At 51.4% G+C, this 23,413-nt stretch overlaps 1 protein-coding gene across 1 annotated transcript; it reads right to left on the reverse strand.

The window, feature by feature from the left end:
- Positions 1–4,292: 4,292 nt before the first annotated feature.
- IUM83_01973 (Secreted RxLR effector peptide protein) lies at positions 4,293–23,286 on the reverse strand (the record flags this gene model as incomplete). The annotated part of the gene is made up of 2 exons (XM_067925868.1): positions 4,293–4,711; positions 22,896–23,286. The coding sequence occupies 2 exons, from the start codon at positions 23,284–23,286 to the stop codon at positions 4,293–4,295; spliced, it is 810 nt and encodes a 269-aa protein (XP_067800601.1).
- Positions 23,287–23,413: the final 127 nt, after the last annotated feature.

Raw genomic sequence — 23,413 nt, forward strand, 5'->3', positions numbered from 1 at the left:
TAGCTAGCCTCTGTCAGTTCTTCGTCTTCGTCCGCAGCACGCTTGCGTCCCACGGTATCGCGGAACTCAGCCAAGTTGATGCCTCCAAGCCTGTTGGAGGAAGTCGCGTAGCGCTTCTCCGTCGGTGGTTTCTTGTCTTGCGGACGTCCAGCCGAGGCTGGTCGGGGGCAACGCATTGCACTAGCAGCGTCGGCGGTTGCTGTGAACGCAGCAGAGACCGCCGGTCCCGCCGCACTCGGGCCTTGACCCGTCTTCTTTGTTGTAGAAGATCGCAACTTTCTCTGCGTCAACTGCGCAGCCAGCGGAGACGGTCGCGGCGTAGCGAAAGCCTCCAACCCCTCGCACACACCGGACGTGTGCAGCAAGTCCGAGAAGACGCCGCTGGCCATGTTGGTGTTGTCCCCGACCGATGTCTGCGTCTCGCCAGAATGCACGGAGTCGCTGGTGGAGACTCTCTCGCTCGTGTCCGCATCGCCGCCCACGCGCGGGTTGTCACCGAGCGCCTCGTCGCCCTCGAAGCCGAAGCACAAATCGGCTTGATACTCCTCCTCCTCGCCCTCCTCCTCGACTTCATTGTCGACGTCGGCGCCGTCGTCCATGTCGACCACACTGACCTAGGCGTCGATGGACTGCTTTAGCAGCTTCGCTTGCTTCACGTGCGGCGGCATGTCGGCCACACCGGTGGGTTTGCGTGCTCCGAAGATCATCTTGAACTTTCGGCGGAGGCTCTCATGGTCTCGCTCTGCGACGCCACGCCCTCGGTTGGAGTTGTAAGCGATTGCCAGTCGCTCCCATTCGTCCTTACCGAGGGGCAGGTAGTGCTCGACGAGCGTCAGGAGGCGGCGCACTTCAGACAGCTTGTAGTTAGTACTTCCGGTCAGCTTCGCCATCTGAACAAAAAGCGTGAACACGTAAGTTGCAGTGATCGGTGACGGTAGCACTAGCCAGCAAAACAGCATACCAGGGATGATGAAGGAGGAGAGCCGTCTTGGTGGTACGGAGGAGGTGACTTGTGACGGCTTGGTAAAAGCAAGAATGAAGGTTAGTAGAGCTTGGCATCCGCTCGGTCGGGCGAGGTTTGAACGAGGCCGGCACAACTCAGCTAGCTTGAAGTTTTCGCCTCGGAACTGATAGTCGTGAGGTCTAACCTGCAAGCCGAGTTCGTGCGCAAACCGAGTGCGCTTGCAGTAGATTCGAATAGAGTATGCAGAGGCTTGTTCATTTTGGCGCCAACGTAGCGGCAATCTCCGCTTACACGTCAACATAGCTGGCAAAGCTCTAACACTCGAGGCAACTTCAACGCAGTTAGCTTCAACAGCAGGATCAAATTAACGTGAATACAGCATACAAATTCCATGCTTACCAATGCAGCAAAGCTCCCACTATCTTCCTCATGACTGCAACCTGTCCTCCACGTGCGCGTCACGCCTACGGGTCTTGTTGATCGTGGATGTCGCGATGGCGGCAATTGGGGTAACCGCAGCGACACACGAACCAAAGGTCGGGCCCGTAGTCGACGGTGATCTCGTCGCCCTCGTACACGGCGTGCGTCGTGGCAATCACGACAGTCGTCCGGCGTCCATTCGCCACTTCCAGAAACTGAGCCACCGGTGTGCACGAGTGGTTGACGAAGCGCATCAAGCCACCCATCTGCCGAGCGTTGATGGCGACGCGGACTGGGTGGCTGAGCCTCTCGGGGCGTTGTGTCATGATCAGGCAGTAGCCCTCGTTGCGCGGTCGAGTCGCGTGAGAGACGCTCACGTGTTCGATCTCGCCCAAGTACTCACCCAGTACCTCACCCGCATCAATGAACTCCTGCGCCACCACGGCCAATTCGCGGGTCGCCGCGTTCCTCGCCAACGCGACCTTCGACGACTCGACCAGGCCGTTACCACAGTTGCCGCCGTACGGGCAGCAATTAATATTGCAGTATAGCTGCATCAGCGAGTTGCGGCAGCGCCCAACTCGGCACGGGTCCACACAGTCGCACCAACCAAAATGAGGAACCGCAGGAAAGATTACCCCTGTTGGGTTAAACTGCTCGCGAAGGTGCGCCACCGCAAATGGCCACCGCGCAGGAACGAAGCGACCTTGCTGCTGGCGGTGAAGAGCATGAGGTTGGGCAGCACGTAGCCTGACACGAACACGCGACCCACGGGTTGCACGCATGACAGCCTGGGGGGACACCGTCGGCAACGTGGCCTCTTGATGCTGACCAGAACGACGTTGATATGGAGCGACGACCGCTCGACGCTCCCTCCGCGAACTCTGGCGCTCGCGAAGCGGCCGCCGAGATGGTGGAGACGGAGTTCGTGAACGTCGAGCAGCCGCTGCTTCAGGCAGGACCGGCGACGGAGATCGTGGGCGTGAAGCAGGCGGGTCTTCGAGCAGGACGGGAGACGACGTAGTCGGACTGCGTGGGTTCCAAGTGGTCGGCGGGGTTTCAGGCGGGAGAGGATCCGTCGTGGTCAGCGTGGGCGCTGCCGCACCAGCCTTCGAAGGCTTCGTCGGCGGAGGGTTCGACGTCTCCCTCGGCACGCGAAGACCGTGCTGTGGCGACATCCACGGCGGCGTCGTGGTCCCCGTGGAGTTGGCGGGCGAAGAAGACTTGGCACTCTTAGCCGGCGCTTGGACGCCGCCTCGTTGCGAGTTGGGCGACACGTTCTCGTCGCCGCTCGACGTGTCCACGATACAGCGCGAGCTCCAGTGCATGGCGGAGTGGACGAGATGAACCATGGTTGCTGTGCACGTTAGAGAAGTCAGAATAGACTCGACTTGCTCGCAAGTCAAGGTATTACGTACGCCTTCTTTGTTGCTGCACGCAGCGCTTCCAAGCACTTGCCACTTGGCCGCGATTTTTCGAAAGTGAGAGGTTGAAGCTGGTGCGCACGAAATGAGTTATGTCCACGATATATGGCAGCGACATCTGCAGAGTGATGGTCTGTATATTCTATACAAATTTCAACAATAACTTTTAAGATGGCTACACGAAATAAACACAGGGGTAGGGCTGTTTATTGAGACGATTTTTACGTCTCACGAGGTTTATGTCTCGTTATGTCCTGTCATATCTGCTGCATCTATGTTGGGTGCTTTCCCTATTTTTGGTAGGCGTCCAATACCCCCACTGCATATTGCTAAACCAACGATTTGTTTGAGCATGGACGAGCGTTGGGGCTTCTTGCACCCGTGGTGCGCCCCGCTGGCGGGTTCACTCTTGTACGATGATCCAGTGGCAGAAGGCTTGAAGTGGTACCCCAAGTAGCAGGTGTTCAAGTGCTCGTGCTCGAATTATTTGAATCGGCCGGAGACTTCTACGATGGAGACAACGAGTTCCAATTAATCCGTGAACCCCTCGCGCTGCTGGCAGCTAGCTGTCAAACAAATGGACTTCGACGAGTGGAGATACGTACTGCTGTAGAGAAACACTGTGGAGTGCCGTTGCCGAGGATAATTTCGGGTACCCGCACCCTACCCGAAGTTCGGGTATACCCGGCCAGGTAAGCATTTTTACCCGGGCTCGGGTACCCGATTGCGAGCTCTGAGGCGAGAGGGACGTTAAAAATTCGAAGACAAAATCCCCGTTCGCTGTGAGTTAATCCTAGATTTCCGCGCAGAGCACGACCTACTCGACATCCTTGCAGGGAAGCCGAAAACGCAATAAGTACTGATTGTTCATCGAGACATCAAATAAGCAATTATCTTTAGTAAGGTCACCAACAATAATAAATAATTGGATTTTCATGATCAGGCAAATAATGTTTTGAACATGTCCAGCTCAAGGGAAAGGCATTACACACCATGAATCAACAACAGCTATACATCTCGATCGTTGGCGTTCACTTGCATATCACTTGAAAAGCAGTATCTCGAGCATCGTCTAGTGTGCCGGGTTCAACAGTCTCTCAGTGAGGGGGGCCACATTGAAAGTTGGTGAGTAATAAATTACGGGTACGTGTGGTTGGGCGAGATAAATTATTAGATTGGCGCTGGTGTTTCTTGAAAACTCCGCATGCAATTTCTCTCCACAGCCACGATGAGACAGAAGAGTTCACTTCGCACTTGACGTATCCGATTATACTTGGTCAGTAGAAAATTCATCCGCTACGGACAGAATGTCATCCTTGGGCCTACTGATCGCAAAATATCCGCTGGGGCCAGCACGATGAAGTATCAGATTGGGATATCATTTACACTGTCTTTTTCATGATGAGGATTCGTTCGTGTGCGATTGGTTAAGTCCTCACCAGCACCCTTTTTCCTCGAGGGCATCAATTTAGTCGCTTTCTGAACTAGATGGCCATTTGAAAAAAGCGGTAGTTCTCGCGGATGATATCCCGGTGAAAGTACACTCGTCGAATAACTGGATCAGCCGCAAAACCGAAGATCTTGGAGAGCACGAGCTGGTCGAACTCATTAACAGGTCCATTGGCTCGAGGTGATCCTTGCCTGGACCGCTTAGTACTCGTTTCCGTGAACGCCTTACGAACTGACACGACACTCAAGAATGCAGCCTTGTTCTCTAGAGAAAGAGTCTCTCGAGGAGCCCACATGGCCTGGAGATGGTACGCCCGGAACTCATCGAAATACGAGTCGTATTCGAGCGGTGCAACAACCTCAAGATACTCCAAAGTGCGATTGGTCTCCAGTAGTTGAAGCAATGCAGCCACATCTTCTTCTGTACGACACCGGTAATTGGCGGTCTGGTCGTCTGGCACACAGCGATAGAGATGAACCCGCAACTTTTTTAAACATCTCGACAATGGGTTACTCAAGTCAGCAAAGTCCGACAAAGATGCGGCAAGGTTGGCCCAATTGTACGTCAGGGTTGGAAGCTTTCGCTTGCTCTCATGATATTCAGAGAAGTTGAGGCGGGTATCCACGGCACCTTCATACAGTACTAGCTCCTCAAGAAGGGGGCAGCATTGAAGTACGACGTTGTCGTCAAACTGTGCCAGGTCGTGAAGACAATGCATCAGGAGGCAGTTGAATCAACGGAGCGACAACCACCAGCTACACCACCACCAGTTGGAGAAATCGAGCCGGAAGCTGAGCCCTCCAAGAACAAGGGCCAGAACCCGGAAGGGATACCAGAGGAACAAGCCCCCTTCAGTGAACTGGTGGTCGAGATGGAGAGAACATTTGATCAAGGTGAACAGATGAATGAGCAAGAAGAACACACACGCAATCAAGTCATGCAGCAAATGTTCACGATGGCGTTCAAGCAACAAGACCAAAAGGAGCTGTCAGAAGAAAAATCTCATTATCCCATTCTCCAACAAGAAAAACTTCGAGGTCTGATCCAGCTCTTCAAGTTAGAAGTGGTGCAGCACGATGGTACGGCGCAAATATGGCTACGACGACTCAAGGGTCTTGCTGCATCCATTTTCGACAGTAGGCGAACTCTACTGGATGGTATTTCTTTGAAAGAAAGTGAGACCAAGGTACACTACGCACGCAATGAAAAACCATGGTCCAATAACCCGTTGCTCAAAAATACCCACGAAGATGACGACGATCCGATGGGAGAAGAACAACACTCAAATATTGTTCGATTCAAAACCGCTGTATACTCGCCAGAAGATATCGCTGAAATGCGAGTCGTCTACGATACGCCGTACGGATTTCCAACCGAACTGAGAGAGCCAACTTTAACAGAAAAAATAATTATTCAAGACCTGCTAGATGGCACAATTCTAGCTCAAGAGCTACCTCAATTTCTGAAGCGCACATGCAACAACGAGATGCTACGAGTAATTCAAAATACTATCCACGCTCAGGTTGAAGGAGAACTAATGTTTCGACTTCCGGGCCAATTCCCTGTTTACCCGGATTTTCAAAATCGAGATCGGCTATGCAATGCAGTGCTTCAAGGAGCGACTGGCCGAGGGTTCAATATGGAGCAGTTGACACAAATGCTAGGCGAGACAAAGCCGGTGTGCTACAATGCCCAGCAACACTCGGTCCACCTAATTTATTGGACTAGAGAAGCTGCAGACAAGTGGTCAAAAATTTACAAGTCCATCCCATTTCGAAGCAGGTGGTTTGTATTAACAAACGTACACCCTGAAGTCGCTTCTGGAGATGGAACACCAAGTGACAACGCAGCACGAGTTTGGGCGCGCCAGATAGGGAGAGATGGTATCACCAATGAACGTCAACATGATCGCTACAAAATCAAACTACTCAATATCTCGCGATTCATAGATGAAGCAGCCGTTGATGCATTTCTACGATCGAGATTGATGGAGAATGTAGTACGTATCAAGAACCTACCTCGGGACACCAGACACTACAAACCGTAGCGCGGGAAATTTTCTTTCGATCCCCAGGATGCCCGCCCTTTTTGGAGGGGATCAGATTTATTAACTGGTTGGGAACCAAACTATTAGTCCATCGCGTTGGTAGCAGTCCTGCTTCTCCGTGCTACAATTGCAGTAAGCCTGGCCACACGATTGTTCAATGCCGAGCTTCAACAGATCAATGGAAATCTGCAGCAAACTGCATTACAGTAAATGCACAAGATTTCACCACACTTATCATGCAAAAATCAACGATAACTAGCTTCGAAGAGCTTGAAGGTATGTGGACGAGCCTACAGCATCGCCATGATGTAACAGAGCATCCTATTACTCCGCTAGCCACGGACAATAACGACGGAAACAAAGACGAATCTCAAGCGGAAGTCCCAAGTGCGGTACCAGCGCCTATCTCAACGTGGATCACACCGAAGTCGCGAGGAAAATGCAGTAATGCCAGCTACAGTCACATCCAGAGCAAGAGTTTATCATCGTCAGAACTACAAGTGTCCACAGACAACCATCAACAGAACGTGATAGATCTAGTCAGCGAAGACGGATCCCAGCCGGAATCGCACGGTCTACCGGAAAAGGAAGCTGTAAAGCCGACAGATAGTGGCCCTCGACAAATTCGTCGACCAGCAGCACTGTCCAAACAACAGAGATTAATCATGGAAGCGATAAGTCGCAGCAACCCGGAACCGACGTGGAAGGACACTGAACAATTACGCAATCTTGTCATTGGTGACCTGGAATGGGCAACGACAACAGGCCACCAAGTCCTTGAATACTGTGGTCTAAAGGACGTAGCCACACCAGGAACAGGAAATTGCCAATACTATGCTATCGCAATGGCGCTACTCAACACAGATTTCGCCACAGCCGAAAACCAGAAAGCCATCGAGAACTTAACCGCAAAACTAAAGAAAGGTTTGCAAATTGCTATGATGCATGGGTTTGACGAGGAGTACCAGCACGACGAACGTAAGTTACGATTACTAGTTTGCATGAAAAATACGAGTAACTTATCGGAAATGGAATCGAAGCAATTACTGATGGAGTACATGGAAGATATAGCTCAAACGAGCTCAAAGAGCGCAGCTTTCATCGCCAGAAGCTTCTGGGGCTCTGATTTTACGCTACGACTAGCTGCCAAGTTGCTACAACGCCCGATCGTTGTAGTAGTAGCACGGAATGGACTTACAAAGCCAAGCTACCAGATCTTTGATCCGTACACAGCTAAAACAGCGAACTTCATTTGGGAATCAGCTGAAGAAGTAATGGTCCCTGAACCAGAGGCACAGTTGTGGCTGGAACGCCTTCAGGCAGAATGCCTGAATCCCAGAGGAAAAGAGCATCTGCCTATTCTACTAAAGTATGGTTCGGAGCACTACCAGTGGCTACAATTTGGAAACCGTCCGGTTAACCAACCTCAAACAGAGGAGGAGTCATGTCTTGACATGCCCCCAGAACTTGGTGAAGAAGAAAGTAAAACCGAGGACGCAACTCCTCCACAGCTGAACCCACTAGAAAACATTAAAACACCAACGAGCAACACAGATGCCCAGCCAATTGCTGTTTTAAACCAGCCAGGTCTTCCAGAGGGTGGTCGACAAGAGTCGAAGAAAATCAAAGAACCAGGTGGACCACGAACAAAAGAATCGCTAGAGTTCTCGAATATGGGAGCGTTTGGCCTTGCTCCAGTAGTACAAAAGTTACTGCTACAACTTGATTGGAATAACACGTCACAGAGTCAGGCTTTGGAAACAATGACGGGGGCCAACGCTGAAACTTTACAACACTGGCAACAACAACTTCATGCCAACGGAATATCTAGCGTCAGCACGCCAGAGGACAGCAACGTTGAAATGGATGAATCGCAAGAATCATCATGGTCGCCCCCACCGGAGATGGCAAGAAGCGACGCAAAGCACGACCCAGTCCCTCCAGATATACACCGAGACGATTTAACCACTCCAAGAGGAGGAAGATTTACAAGCCATCAGAAAACGGCTTCTGCTGATCGGCGGGGGGAGATTAGCCAACGGGAGCAATGGAATGCGCTGGAACCTGATTGGAAGCAGATAAGCAGCCTGAATGTTCCGGGTCTTCCAGCAGACACTACCACATGGAAGAATGCGGTTAAAGCTCACCCTGTGAAACTATTGCAAAGCTTGCAAGCAGTAGACTCACCCGAATATATTATTCGCTCAATAAATGCAAGCGTTATACAAGACTGGACGAAAGGATTTCGAATCGACTGTCTAATTCAAGGCCTAATCGAGGTTCGCACTGCTCAACATGACGAACTGGCACAGACTGAACTAGACAATGAGATTAATTATCTGAAGACGGAACGCGACGGAATGATAAATGATTTCTATATTCATGGGCGGGACTACTGGATCAAGCTTCGAAAGTATGACGCTGACAAAAATGAACTACTCAAGATCTGCAAAAAAGCTCAGGCAGCACACCTTACTCGATTGATAATTGCAGCCTTCGCTTACGGTCTTGAGCTAGCTAGAATCAGTGGGAGGCCATTCCCTACAAACTCCATGGTAGTACCCTTGATCACAATCTTACAGGGTGCACTCAAACAGGATTCCAGGCTAAAAAAGGCATTCTATGGGCAAGATTCCGACGGTGACCTAGCTAGCTTGGAATCGACGTTAGCGCATAGGTCAGTTGACCCACCGCAACAAACCCCGAACATCCAATAATTATTCCAGCTCAGTCAACCAAGACGGCAACAGAATTATTCCCGGATCTGTATGCAGTCCTGCATAACGTTGCAGAAATGTTTTACACTCCAGGGTATTTGAAGCGAAATGGAATAAAGGGAGAACAGCACTTCAGGTTATTACACAAAATTTACAAGGATTTATTAGCAAGCGTCGGGAGGCATGGTTGCGCGGGTGGACACAACGCCCCGACGTGGCTCCCGCAGAAATTATTTTTGTTCAGGACACACATTTGAAGACGAAGGCAGACATTGTAGAGATGACCGAAATGTGGAATCACGTGTGTGGGGCAAAACAACCGCCTCATCCTCTTAGTTACTGGACAATTACAGCAACCAACTCAGGAGGAGTAGGAATACTATTACTACCACACGCTGCCGCACGAATTCATCCATGGAAACAGAATGATTGGACTGACAGAAGAATTGCGGTACAATTTGATGACTGGTGCTTGGCAAACATATACGCACCGACATATAGAATCAAAAGAAATGATTTCTTCTCTGACTTGAACGATTGGATGGACTCAAATATATCGACATTACTTGGTGGGGACTTCAATGCGGTACTCAATCCTCGGGTGGATCGTCTTGTTGATGGACTACCGAGTTTAGGTGTCTGTGAAAGCAAAGAACTTAATCATCTCATTGATAATCTTAATTTGATGGATGCCGTGACACTTTCATCTCACGCAGATGAAGACAATATTTTAGACCCCTTACTCACTACACATACTGGCGAAAGCGCTCAGCTAGCAGGATCGATCGGTTCTACGTTAGCAGTGATATTGCCGGAACAGTGCAGTGGGTTGAACCACGTGAACCAGTTGGCTACTCCGACCATCAGGAGCTCCGGTTATGGCTAACGATGCAAAATTCACAGACTCGAAAACGCAAAGGGGTTACGCGATATCCATTCAGTAGTTCGAGGACAGAATGGGTGCGAACTCAAATACAAGAGCGACTAAATAGTTTGACCACTGAATTCCAGCGCCAAAGTAGTCCCGCCGTAGACTGGGATACTTTTGCGGGGCAACTTTCGTTAATGATTGGTGAAGTAGGCCGTATGGACCGTGAACACACCGAACATTATTATGACCGTTTACAGACAAATCTCCGATCGCCACCATAAACAAGAACTGAAATACTACTCAAAACACAGCATCACCGGGTACGACAGAGTAGTCGATCTTTTGGTCGATCTATACAACCTACTGCTTCTAATTTGAAGAAGTGTTACAAGAAACACGCTAACTGGCAGCGGGACCAACACGTAACAGGCATTGATCCATCTCCGGGACACTTCTATACTGAGAATATGTCTACAGCAGAAAGAATGGCATCAGAATGGAACGATATATTAGGAGCATCTCATGCAAAAGTTAGCCCCGATAATATTCAAGATGCTCTGAAAAAATTCCACGAAGTACCTGAACAAAACCGACTACAACCAGAGGATCAAACGAAATTGACAAGACCAATTGAAGAACAGGAAGTTCTAACCGCAATAGATCAGCTTCCACGGGATAAATCTGGAGGCTCCCCAGGATTATTTCACGATTTCTTCAAGGATTTCAAAGACGAACTGGTAGGAATCCTCACAGCGGTTTACCAGGATATTCAGAACGGTGCCGCAGTCCCGAAATCGTTCCTGGATGCGGTGGTAGTACCGCTTCGCAAAAAAGGTGATTCAAAAAGCGCAATGGACTATAGACCAATATCTCTGTTGAACACAGCATACAAGATATTGGGAAGAATTTACGCTAATCGAATTCACCCCTTCTTACCACGACTAATTAGTAGTGGGCAACAGGGATTTGTAAGGGGAAGATTACTAACAAGGAGTGTAACAATGGTTCAAGCGCTGTTACGTACAGTAATAGACGATCCTACTATTGATTGGGCAGATTCCCCTGCGATTTTTTGTGTTGATCTCCAGAAGGGATTTGTAGATGACAGTACAATATTTCTTTCGGCAACGAGAGAATTAGCACCTGCCAACGCAATTATAAATCGTTTTGGTCAGCTCTCGGGGTTGAAAGTCCAACCGAGCAAAAGTATATTGATACCGCTCAATACAGCTTGGCATCAGACTAAATGCCACGGATATCCAGTATTGGCTCAAACGGCTACAACACGAATATTGGGGTACCATTTCGGAGTGAAAGATACTACAGACCTTAATTGGGAGCTTCGAGTGGAAAACATTAAAAAACGACTGCAAGTGGCAACACAAGTAACCAACTCTGTTAAACAACGAGTGGTTTTATTTAACACGATAGTACTGCCAGCGATCCAATTTACAGGCCAGCACATTTTGATCACTTCAAAAATGCTTCGCCAATTAGAACAGCTCCAGAAACGATTCATTTGGAAAGGAACAATAGGAGAGGAACAAGCTCGACATAAGTTAGCCCCCGGATTGGTATTTGTTCCTGAAGAACAAGGCGGATTGGGTCTACAAAACATCGAATTGGCGCTTCAAATCACACGTATGAATCTGGCAGAATATTGGATGCAATCTACACCAGATAGCTACACAGCGGCGTGGCACTCCCTTGCTCATCCCGACCAAATCAACTCGCCCGACTGTTGTGTATTTACACCTACGTTGAGGAATCGGATACGTTCTTGTCAAAGAAACAGGAATAAAGGAACTAGAACAACTGTCCAAGAACTGGGACGATATGAGGTTTGGGCAGATCAAACGGAACGGCTGCAACTTCATCCATCTTCAGGAACTGCTGATAGAGTCGCAAGCAACAAAGATACTATGATCTGCTATTGGCATCACAGTGGATCTCTCCAATGTGCGCTACAAGCGCCTACTCCAGGGGAACCGGAAGGCGGGACTGTCGGGCTTCTATAGCAGGAAGCTGGTGCGACAATACGTGTGTTGTTGATCACAAAGGAAAACCACTGCAAGCGAGAGATTTCCCGCTGATATATCCATGATCATTATTACATCTCCAAATATCAAGCTTAGGACCTGGCGAATTTATTCTGATCCCACCTATTCGCTTCCGCCTATTGAAGATACAGCACCATCGTCAAATACGTAAGTGGTGCGCAAGCATAGTTTCGAGTATTCCCGATAAGGTTTGGTCCCAACTGCCAAATCCAGTAACCCCATGGTTTGAAATCAGAGTATCAATGGGTGTCAACGTGGTAACATAAGGTGACTGCATTTTCTCTCACAGTACCACGAGAAGAAGCTTTTCAACTTGATCAACACAACGATGGATGGACATGGAAAATCACAGAGCGACACCATGACACTCGATATGATGAAGATTTCGCAACGCTGCGGTATGTCGAAAGAACTAGCGGGATTGCCTTCCAACACAATCCAAGTCTGTATTCAACACCATGGGCAGCCTCGCCAAAAACCTTGGCACGAAATCTACGTCAAACTATCCGAAAAATCCGAGCTAAACGCCTTCGGCGAAAACCCAATTTCTCTGTACGACATATCCTCAATCGAATGAGAGATGCCGCGAAAAAAAAAAACATGGATAGAAGCTACACAGCGGCAAAGCCCAGCCGCAATTTGGGACCATGATGGTATCTTGACAGACTACCAGTGATGGACGATCTACAGAATTTGCATAAGAACTTTGAACTTCTTTCATGCCGGATGGCCCAGTAATCGACGTTGTTCGTATGAACACTGCACAACATCACCGGAGACTGTCGAACACATCCTCTGGGATGGTGCAAGAGCGCAAAGTGTTTGGCTAGCCTGGATTCCATCATGGCTTGGCCACCATCCAACGCATCAGGAGATGACCGAGTTGCGAAGCTTTACAGCAGATAGATCGACTCCAGCAACCACTCCAGACTTTTTGGCAGCTGCAAGAAGCTCAATCTCTGAATGGTTGCACGAGCTTACCGAGGCGAGGCAAACTCTGTGGCGTATTTGGACGACAAGCACACAATACATGTTATGGAGAATACGTAACAAGGAAATCTTTGAAAATGTCCAGATACATTAGAAAGAAGCCGAAAAGATAGTTTGGAAGGCAGCAGACTTTCAGACAACAGCCGTAATTCTGGCGTGGACATCCAATACGGCAACCTATAATCAAGGATTTAGACTTGCCCGATGCTACAGCGTATTCAAGGGAGTGTCACCTTTGCAGCAAGCGATATTTCTACAAACATGGATCATTCAATATCACATAGTAAAACAGCCGAATGAATATCGCGGGGCCTGGATACTCCTAGGACCCAGCCAAGTGAACAGGATCACAATCGAAGTCATTGGAATACACGAACGACGTGTTTACTGTTCGACTCAGGATTGGATAGGAGAAATCCTTCAAGTAGCCCTGCAGAAGCTCCGTCAAATCACACTCTCCAGCACAGTACATGTCATGATTCAAGGTGCTGCACCGGCGACCCAACGCCCAGATGACCCAAGCATCTTCAACAAGTTCAATTCATATATGTGGGAGACAACCAGAGTTCAAGAGGTGTCAGGCCCGGCGAACTCAATCTAACTGTCGCGACGAGGTACAATTACCCCAGGGATGTATGAGTTCAACAGCTTACCTCCAATGTAACGGGGTTACACGTACAAGTGGCTACAAGCCACTTGTGAATTTAACAGGTAGGATATCTGTTAAAAGTTTTAGATACTTCCTCACATTGGTGTAAGACACACCAATGGATACATTGAAGTGGACCACCACAATTAGTGGTCCACACATACCCAAAGATCCTATTGGTAGAAAGCAGCATCTTTCTACCAATTAGAGACATGTATATTAGCGGGGCTCTGACAGCCAGCCGCTGTCAACCCCTTTCATAGATGATAAACAGTTTTTAGCAGTTCTAGGAGGAAGATCAATTTACAAACAATACAGTTCTCATTTTACCTAATCTAAGTCACTTGGAGTCTTATCTGATTTAAATTATATTTGTGTATTCAAATATAATTAACTCAAGTACTTACTAAGTACTTACGCTTCCTCATACACGTAGCGCGACGTGTAAGCAAAAGTAGTGAGTCAAGTTAGACCAACTACACCTGGTAGCACTTTGTAGTCCGTCCAACGACCGACTGCTTGACGTTCGTACGGGGTGTACGAACGCGGAGCCGAGAACCCCATGAGCACGGAGGTGCCCATGGAGAGCTCCAACACGCCTGCAACGCATGTTGCACGCGCTTACTGCCCCCACCTGTCTGACCCAGAGTGGGAAGCCCTCCAATGACTGTCAACAGTCATTGGAGAAGCGGCGATAGCTACGATGTTGCGTACGCTATCGCCGACGGAGCAACATGGTGTTGCTCCGGGGTTCATCATGAAGGAGCAGCGTGATGCTGCTTCCTCAGTGACGGCATCGTCAGGGACGACACCGCGTGCTCAGTCATTGAAATTGAGCGTAAGCAATTACGTGGGAAGAGAGGACGAGCTTCTCCTCTGGTGGCTTGTCGAGCTCGACACAGCCATAGCGGCTCGACGCATCGTCGACCCGCTGTCGAAGGTCGCGTTCGCCATGTCCTGCCTTGGTGGACTCGCAAGGTGTTGGGCGTATGGACGCCGACTCTCCGATCCTACGTGCTTCAGCACGTACGAAGTGTTCAAAGAGGAGCTCAAACAAGCGTTTGAGCCCCCGCAAAACGTGTTCCGGTCGAGGGCGGAGTTCCTCGACCTACAGCATGACGTCCATGCTTACGCGCAGCGCGCACGATACTTGGTCTCAAATATCGTGACCAATCCAATTGACGAGGCGACTAAGGTCGTCACGTTCATGAAGGGGCTTAGAGATGGGCCTGTGAAGACCTATCTCTTCCGAGAGTACCCGAGTACTCTCGAAGCTGCAATCACCCTTGCCATGCAAGAAGAGTTTAGCCTGCGGCAGGCTAAACTCCATGCGAACGTGCCGAGGTCGCAACCGCGCCCGGTAGTGAGCACAGGAGGTCCGGAACCAATGGACCTCTCGAACGCAACAACTGCTGGTTACCAGCAGCAGGGAGGCAACGTGCGATGCTTCCGTTGCGGAAGGATTGGTCACTTTGCACGGGAGTGCACAGCTCCCATGCCCCCTAGAGGTGGCCGTCGTGGCGATGCTAGGCATCGCCGCGGACCAACAAAAAACGCGAACATCCAGTAGGCGCGGGGCGCCCTACTGGTAATGCAGTCGCGCGTGCCGACATCGGGCACGCGACACTGAGGACTGCAGCCCGTTAGTGAGACTAGCTCTCGCTGCAAGAAGCAACATGACAGGCCGATCCTAGTCATCTTGAAGGTTTACTCGAAGAGAGCGAGTGACTCTCTTCGAGCTTTGGTAGATTCAGGCGCGTCGAGCAACTCGGTTCGACTACGGAGCCTGCCAAAGCTTGACTTCAAGGAGGTAAATGTACCTCGAAAGTCTTCTGGAAGTTCGATTGGCAACAGGTGCCATCGTGAAGACCGAGAAGCGCGTCGTGAACGTGCGCTTCTCGTACCAAACAACGAGTGTTTGTCGAACACTTTATCGTCCTGGACCTGGACGATACGTTCGACGTTGTTATGGGCATGCCGTGGCTTGCGCGGCATGATCCGGTAATTGACTGGAAGAAGCGCACGCTCGTGCGCTTCGGTCGCGACTGCGGAACAGCGAGCGATGGCCCTGTTACCGCAGCGGACGCACCAGCAGGTGCGCGCGGCTCACCAGTCGAGACTGCGCTTAATGCTGCTGTCCCGGAGTGCCCAGGAAGTGCGCGAGGGCGCGCACAAGTGCGACCAACGTCGGCAAGGCTGCCGACGTCAGAAGAAAAAGATGTACTGGTTCCGGGGACCAATACCCACGTTCAAGCGTGTAAGGGACAGTCCCTGACCCGGAGAGGTCAGGTCGACAACGACGCGTCGGCTCCGGGAGCCGACGCACCATCGGTCATGAGGGGCTCCGTCAATGAATGGCGTCGAGGTGACGAAGGCGTGTCAACTCCGGGAGTTGACGCTGCAAACAGTGCGGACGGTTGCAAACGTACCGCACTGACGCAATTTGCATGCTGTCGTGCAGCCGGGCTGCACGACGAAGCGCCATGCGATGAAGCCGAGCTTGATATCGCGCGCCCGCAGACAGGGTCTGCCGGCGAAAGGACACACTACCGTGCAACCGGACTGCACGAAGGAACATACGGTCAAGCTGGGCTTGATACCGCGCGCAGCGGACAGGGTCCGCCGGCGAACAACTGTCCACGGCCGGGCCTGGACCAGAAAAACAACTGTGCGGAGCCGGGCTCCGCCAACAAGAAGACAGCGCATGCGAAGAACGCTGCGCAAGTCTAGGTCCGGGACCGAGACGCAACAAGAACAGTCTGCTGGGCAGACTGAGGCGGCAACGCCGGACGTCGAGACGCTAAGCGTCTTGACGCACACCGATACTGGATTCCAGTATCGTGAGATGGAACGCGCTAATCCTCCGACGACGGCGTCGGGGTTGACTTCGCTTCCAGTCATGAGCTGGAAGCGCTTCACGCGCGACTTGCACGATGGACGCATCGAGCAGGTCTGCGTTCTTTCGAACAGCGAAAGAACGGAGAGCGAGAGCGAAGAGCTGAGACAGCTTTCATGGGAAGTACCACTGAGAGTGAAGACACTCTCAGTGCGAAGACGAAGCGAGAGCGCTTCGAGGAGCAAGGTTGGGACTCGCTGAAGTCGAGTCCCTATTACGAATTATTGAGGGAGTACAAAGACGTACTCCCGGAAGAGATTCCTGCGGAGCTTCCGCAGGATAAGGGCATTCAGCACGAGATTGATCTCGTGCCGGGCACGAAGTACTGTGTCACGCGGCAGTGGCCACTGCCGCGAGAGCAAGTAAAAGCAATCGACGACTTCTTTGAAAGTCGTCGCAAAGCAGGACAAGTGCGGGAATCAAAGTCCCCGCACAGTGCTCCGACGTTCTGTGTCAAAACGCCACAGGGCGGACGGCGCATCGTTCATGCGTATAACAAGCTGAACGATGCGGCGGTACCGGCGCAGACGCCGATACCGCGAAAAGATGTTATCATCGATTCGATGGCTGGGAGCACCGTTTACAGTGCTCTCGACTTGCGAGATGGATTCTATCAGATCCTAATGCATGAGAGCGATATCCCTCTCGCGGCAGTGAGCACGCCAAGCGGCATGCTCTGGGAATGGCTAGTGATGCCACAGGGGCTTAAGAACGCCCCTGCGATTTTCAATAGGTGCGTGACGCACTTGTTGCGCTCGGTGCGCGACTTCGCGCCGAGCTATTTCGATGATGTGTTCATCCACAGCCGGGCTGTGGACGGGAAGACCGACGTAGAGATGCACAGGGTGCATCTCCGGAAGTTCTATGCGAACCTGAAGAAGTGTATCTTCGGGGCGAGCGAGATACCCGTCCTCGGGTGTCTCGTAGGGAGGAATGGTATTCGCCCTGACCCGGAAAAGGTCAGAGTGATCAATGAATGACCAACGCCTTAAAGTGTCAAGGAAGTGAGGCAGTTCCTTGGCTTGGCCACGTACTTGTGCAAGTACGTGGAGGATTACGCGGGCAAGATCCGCCCGCTATCACAACTTCTTAAGAAGGAAGCTGTGTGGAATTGGACAACCGATCGCCAAAAGGCATTCGATGCAGTCAGGCGGGGCTTGACGGAGGCGCCGATCTTGGCAGTAGCTGACCAAGATCGCCCATTTCACGTAGTGTGTGACGCATCCGATTTCGCGATCGGATGTGCGTTGATGCAGCACGATCACGAGGGCCGTGATCGTGTCGTCTACTACCAATCGCGTCAGCTGAAGCCAGCTGAGCGCAACTATCCGGTACATGACAAGGAACTCTTGCCATGAAGTATGCACTCGCAAAGTTCCGAGTGTATCTACTTGGAAGTAGACCATTTGTGGTCTACACCGACCATGCATCACTGCGCACCGCAGTGAAGTCGCCACACATATCACAAAGAATGGCGAGATGGCTCTCATTCTTTGCAGAATATAACTTCCGGGTCGAATACAAACCCGGAAGATTGAATGTGGTGTCCGATGCGTTATCACGTCGGCCTGATTATGCAGAAGCTGCTGACGTCAATGCCATTGACGCCATGCGAACGAGCACACCCACGTCGTCTCTGTTGGACAACGTGAAAGCCGCGTACGCACACGACGCGGACGCGAAACTCTTGCTGGCCTATGGCACAGCGCCTTTTGACAAGTCCCGTCAGAAGCTCACCAAACACCTTCGTGCGCGTGCACGACGGATTACTGCTTTACAATGCAGTCGACGACAACGCGGACCGCATTGTCGTGCCAAATGACCATGACCTGCGCCTCAGGATCATGTACGAGTATCACGATGCCCCGTCTGCGGGACATCTCGGACGTGAGAAGACATATGTCCTTCTCACGCGTGACTTCTACTGGCACCACCAGTACAAGTGGGTGCGCAAGTACATCCGTGCTTGCGAGGTATGCCAATGCGTAAAGCCTGCGCCATTCGCGCAGGCTCCGTTACAATCACTACCGACTCCGTCGGAGTGTTGGAAGTCCATGTCTTTGGACTTCATCTTTGGTCTTCCACCGGACAGCGGAGGGAATACCGGTGTTGTGGTCTTCGTCGACCGCTTCAGCAAAATAGTACATCTTGCTGCGGTGCCGGCAGAAGTGACCGCGAAACAGACGGCCCGTCTGTTCGTAGACATGGTGTTCAAACACCATGGCATGCCGACCGACATCGTGTCGGACAGAGACCCGTGCTTTACAGCGCACCTGTGCCAAGAAGTGTTTACACTTCTTGGGAGCCAGCTTTCAATGTCGACTGCGGACACCCGCAGACGGACGGCCAAACCGAGCGCGTGAATCGCGTGCTCGTCGATATGTTGAAGAGCTACGCTCACTCGTTTTAATACTGGAGCGGGCATACACCGTTCTACGTGAATGCCATGCGGCATCCACGCCTACCGAGTTTACTCGGAGTGATGGCTCCCACTTTAAGTGGGGGAGGATCTACGACTGCAATACAGCAGCCGCAGAAAACCGCTGACACTTGCACAGTGTCAGCTGCAACAATGGACAAACCACATGAGTCTGCGCCCTGCGCAGACTCCCCCAACAACAAGGACAACGACCACGGGTCTGCGCAGGGCGCAGACACCGCAAAGAACCACGCAGAGGCCGGGCCTCTAGCGGAGAGCGAGCTGAATGACTTCAGCTCGGATGCAATCAGTTTCATCACCAAAAGACAAGCCGTAATTCGGTTTGTCCAAGACACAATAGCAGCTTCTGTTGATCAACAGAAGCTGAACGCAGACAATGCGGGCACAGGCAACACAAATGAATTCAAAGTGGGTTCATTGGTTTTGTTAGCTACGCAAAACCTGCCTAAACATGCAGTTTCGGACTTCGGAGCAAGTACGCTTGCTCCGCGCTTCATCGGGCCGTTCACTGTGTTGGCACGGCACGGCAACGCATACACGCTAGACATACCGTCTAGCATGCGCCTCCATCCGACCTTTTACATCGGACGGCTGAAGCCATACCTGCAGCACGAGCCATCTAGCTCGGCTGACCCGAAGCCTCGGCAGGAGCCGAGGCAGAAGCGGAAACCTTGGCCTCGGCGACGAGCAGCCTCTCCTCCAGCGCGCGGACGCGCTGGAGCAACCTCTTCATCTGGGTCCCCAGCTTGACCTGGATATTCGAGGCGGTCTGCGAGACCGCCGCGACTTGGGCCTTCTGGTTCGCCAGCTCCTGCTTCAGGGCGGCAAACTCAGCGCTCTGCAAACGCTCCACGGCGGTCACCCGGTCGTGGAGAGGCCCATACTGATCAGCCCGGGGCTGATCATACCCGGGGCGTGTTCCCACCCCCGCCACCGCCGATCCGTGACGCCCGCGGCTCAACCCGCTGGATTGTTGAGCGGATTGTTGACCATAGTATCCCAAAAACGAACCCTCAAGGGGCTCGTTTTCGTATTCGTTGGAGAGGATTTCCTCCCCATCAAGATACATGGGAGCCGCGGAACGTCTTGCTGGAGGACGTTCCGGAAATGGTGAGGGCGTACGAGGAGCAGTACGCGCTGGCACAGCGGAAGTAACACGAGCGCTGCGATCATCGCTAGCGCCCGAACCCTCACCTGCTAAGAACTTAGCACGGAGCCCTTTGAGACTCTCGGGCACACGGAACGACGTGTACCCGTTCAGGTCGCGGTCGCTCAAGCGGACCGCGCCTGGGAAACACTTCGTGCACTGATAGCCCTCGGGCACAGCGCACGGCACGTTAGCCGCCTCCACAGCAATGTGGAGCTGCTCCACGCTTCGAGTACGTCTCGAAGCAATCACGCGCTTGCTTAATCCGTTCACGGTAAGCATCCGGCTTCTTGTTGAAGTTCTCAATAAAAGCATTCCAACTTTGACAAAGTGCCTGCCACTCGGGCACTTTGCTGCGAGAAGAGGTCTTCTTGCTTTGAAACCATCGGAGCTCATGGAAGAGTCCGATGTAATAATCGCGCCTTTGATGCGTTTCCGCATCAAAGTGCAGCTCGGCAACCACGCATCATCTTTGATGGCGCTGCACACGTACAGCGGCACCTCATTCGGAGGTACCGAGTTCCCATACCGGTCTGTGATCTCAGACGCGGGCGGCATCCATGGATCGCGCGCTGCGCCTGCAGCGCGAGGAGAGCCTTGATCTTTGGAATTACCCGCTGCAGCAGCAGCGCGCGGAGTACTGAGAACCCCAGCGGAAGCGAGTGGGGTATCACTCTCAGTTCGCGAACGCTTCGAACTCGAAGCGTCCGATTCGTCCCCTTCACGCGGGCGAATGTTCTTGGCATGAGGGTCGAGCGATTCGCTCGACACTGAGTCTTTGCGCTTTGAGGGCGAGTCATCCTCGCCCTCCATGTCTTCATCGTCGTCGTCGAAGTCGACGACGTCGCCATACTTCGCCTTCTGGCGTTCGAAGTAGTCGTCGATGGAGAGATGACTCCCCACCGACTTTGAAGTCTTCTTCTCTTGCGGCGCGCTCATCGTTGAATGAGCGCGGATTTCTTCTCCAAACGCGGAGAATTGACGAATGGTCAATTCAGAAGATTGGCGTGCGGAGACCCCGCGCGTCTAACCTTAAGGGGGGATGGTGTAACGGGGTTACACATACAAGTGGCTACAAGCCACTTGTGAATTTAACAGGTAGGATATCTGTTAAAAGTTTTAGATACTTCCTCACCTTGGTGTAAGTTACACCAATGGATACATTGAAGTTGGCCATCACAATCAGTGGTCGACACCTACCCAAAAATCCTATTGGTAGAAAGCAGCATCTTTCTACCAATTAGAGACGTGCATATTAGCGGGTCAGCCGCTGTCAATCCCTTTCATAGATGATAAACAGTTTTAGCAGATTTAGGAGGAAGATCAATTTACAAAAAATACAGTTCTCATTTTACCTGATCTAAGTCACTTGGAGTCTTTACTTGATTTAACTTATATTTGTGTATTCAAATATTATTAACCTAAGTAATTACTAAGTACTTACGCTTCCTCATACACGTAGCGCAACGTGTAAGCAAAGTAGTTAGTCAAGTTAGACCCACTACATCCAAGGCTTAAGGAAACATTAAGTCGGCGTTGTATTCGAGAATCTAGCCCAAGATGGCCACCGGATAACGCATCAATTAGGCAAAGCCTACAGAAATTTCAGGACCCTATAGTTAATTCTTAACAAAATAGAGGTTCTCTGACCCCCCCCCCCCTCCCCCGAGCTGCCTCCGGGCTTGGCATGCCTAGGCGGCGTAAATACACGAACAGGAGGAATTTAAATGCCCTCCAAGCACAGGCAGGCTTAACGGTCGTGGCTGCAGCAGCTGCCGCCCGAGTACACCGCTCTACTTTGTAAATACCACGAGTCCTGCCCAGCCTCTCTCTTACCACGCCTGACGAGAAACGAGCGCTATTATCGCGCTTTGGCAGTGAAGCGTGGGATCAGATTTTGTTGAATGAGGAGGCGCGCAGCGCGCGCCCCGTTCGTAGAATGGCAGCAGGCAGCGCCTATCTGCCAGTCGAGTAATTGAATAATGAAAGAAAAATCTAGTTAAGGTGTTAATATTTATATTAACAAGTACGAGAGGAAAATGTTCAGATCGCCAGCTGCGATCTGGATCGTACAGACAGAGAGCTGCCTGCCATCCATAGTGCGATGACGGCAAGAGGCCGAGGAGTGAGCTGTCGAGGATGCAGTCTGAAGACGAGCTCACTTCCTCTTTTGCCTCCAGGTACCGAGCACGGACCTAGAGTAGTAGGCATAGGAATAAGAGGTTAAGAGTAATATATTGTACTGAGTTATCTACTGTATTCTGTTCATTTTAACAGACTTCAACTGAAACCATTACAAAAAGGTTTATAAGTGCAGGTATTACCCCTTTCGGTCCTCGCGATAGCCAAGGTAGATTCCGTGTTGCGGATCTCTCGTGAGCACGCTCCAGTCGTGCATGCTGCTGAAAAGAAAGCTTCGTCTTTGGAAGGGGTGTCACCCCTAATATTATGTGCGGTCTTGCCCTTTTTATTACTAACCCGTGTTGCTTTACGAGCGTCGCACTCAATCCGATTTTTACGGTAGTGAAAGGTATTTAGCGTTTTCACTATAGTAAAATACGCTGTTGTACTGAAGAACTGGTGTTTTAAAAGTAGCGTTTTTGGTGGTGCAGTAGTGGTAGTGAAAACGCCTTCGCAACCTCTATTTCTTCAACGCGAAGGATAGGGCAACGCTCCCGAAGACGACTAAAAGGCCGACCGCGAGAAAGATGTACGCTCCGTGGTTGACCCAGAGATTTTTCAAGAAACCATTCCTCGTGCCCGAGGACCTGACGGCGACGGCTCCAATTTCCTTGACGTTGTTCGTGGTCAACGGCTTACCCTTCATTCGCTTTGCGATGTGCCTGATGCCAGGGAGCCCCCTCAAGTGATCAAGGAGCCCCTTCTTCTTCCCCAGCTCCTTGACGGCCTGGCCGACCTTGGGGTCGTTGATGGCCTTGGCAATCTCCGGGCTGCTCTGCACGGCGCTGCTGATCTTGGAGTTCTTCGGGAAAAATCTAGTCAGGAAGCCGGGCATCTTGAAATTTATTCCTCTCTCTTCATCCACCGCAGCGGCGGCGTTGACTATCGCCGCGTTGCCCTTGAGATTGCGGTGAGTGGTGTCGCCGTTCACGGCGTCGGTGGCTCGGATGGCATTCTTGGCGTAGGTGACGTCCGACGCACACGCTGCGAAGGCGACTACGACGAGTAAGAGCAAGTTCCGCTGGTACATCGTGCCCGGACGCAGCGAGGTCTTATATCAACGATGCGGGAACTGGAGTCAGCGCACTGCGCACACGGAGGTCGATTCGGAACTGGGTCAGTTCAACTGAGCGACATTCACAATCCCAATTCCGCTG

Source organism: Phytophthora cinnamomi (genome assembly GCF_018691715.1).
Source record: "Phytophthora cinnamomi strain GKB4 chromosome Unknown Contig0, whole genome shotgun sequence".
Classification (NCBI taxonomy): domain Eukaryota; phylum Oomycota; class Peronosporomycetes; order Peronosporales; family Peronosporaceae; genus Phytophthora; species Phytophthora cinnamomi.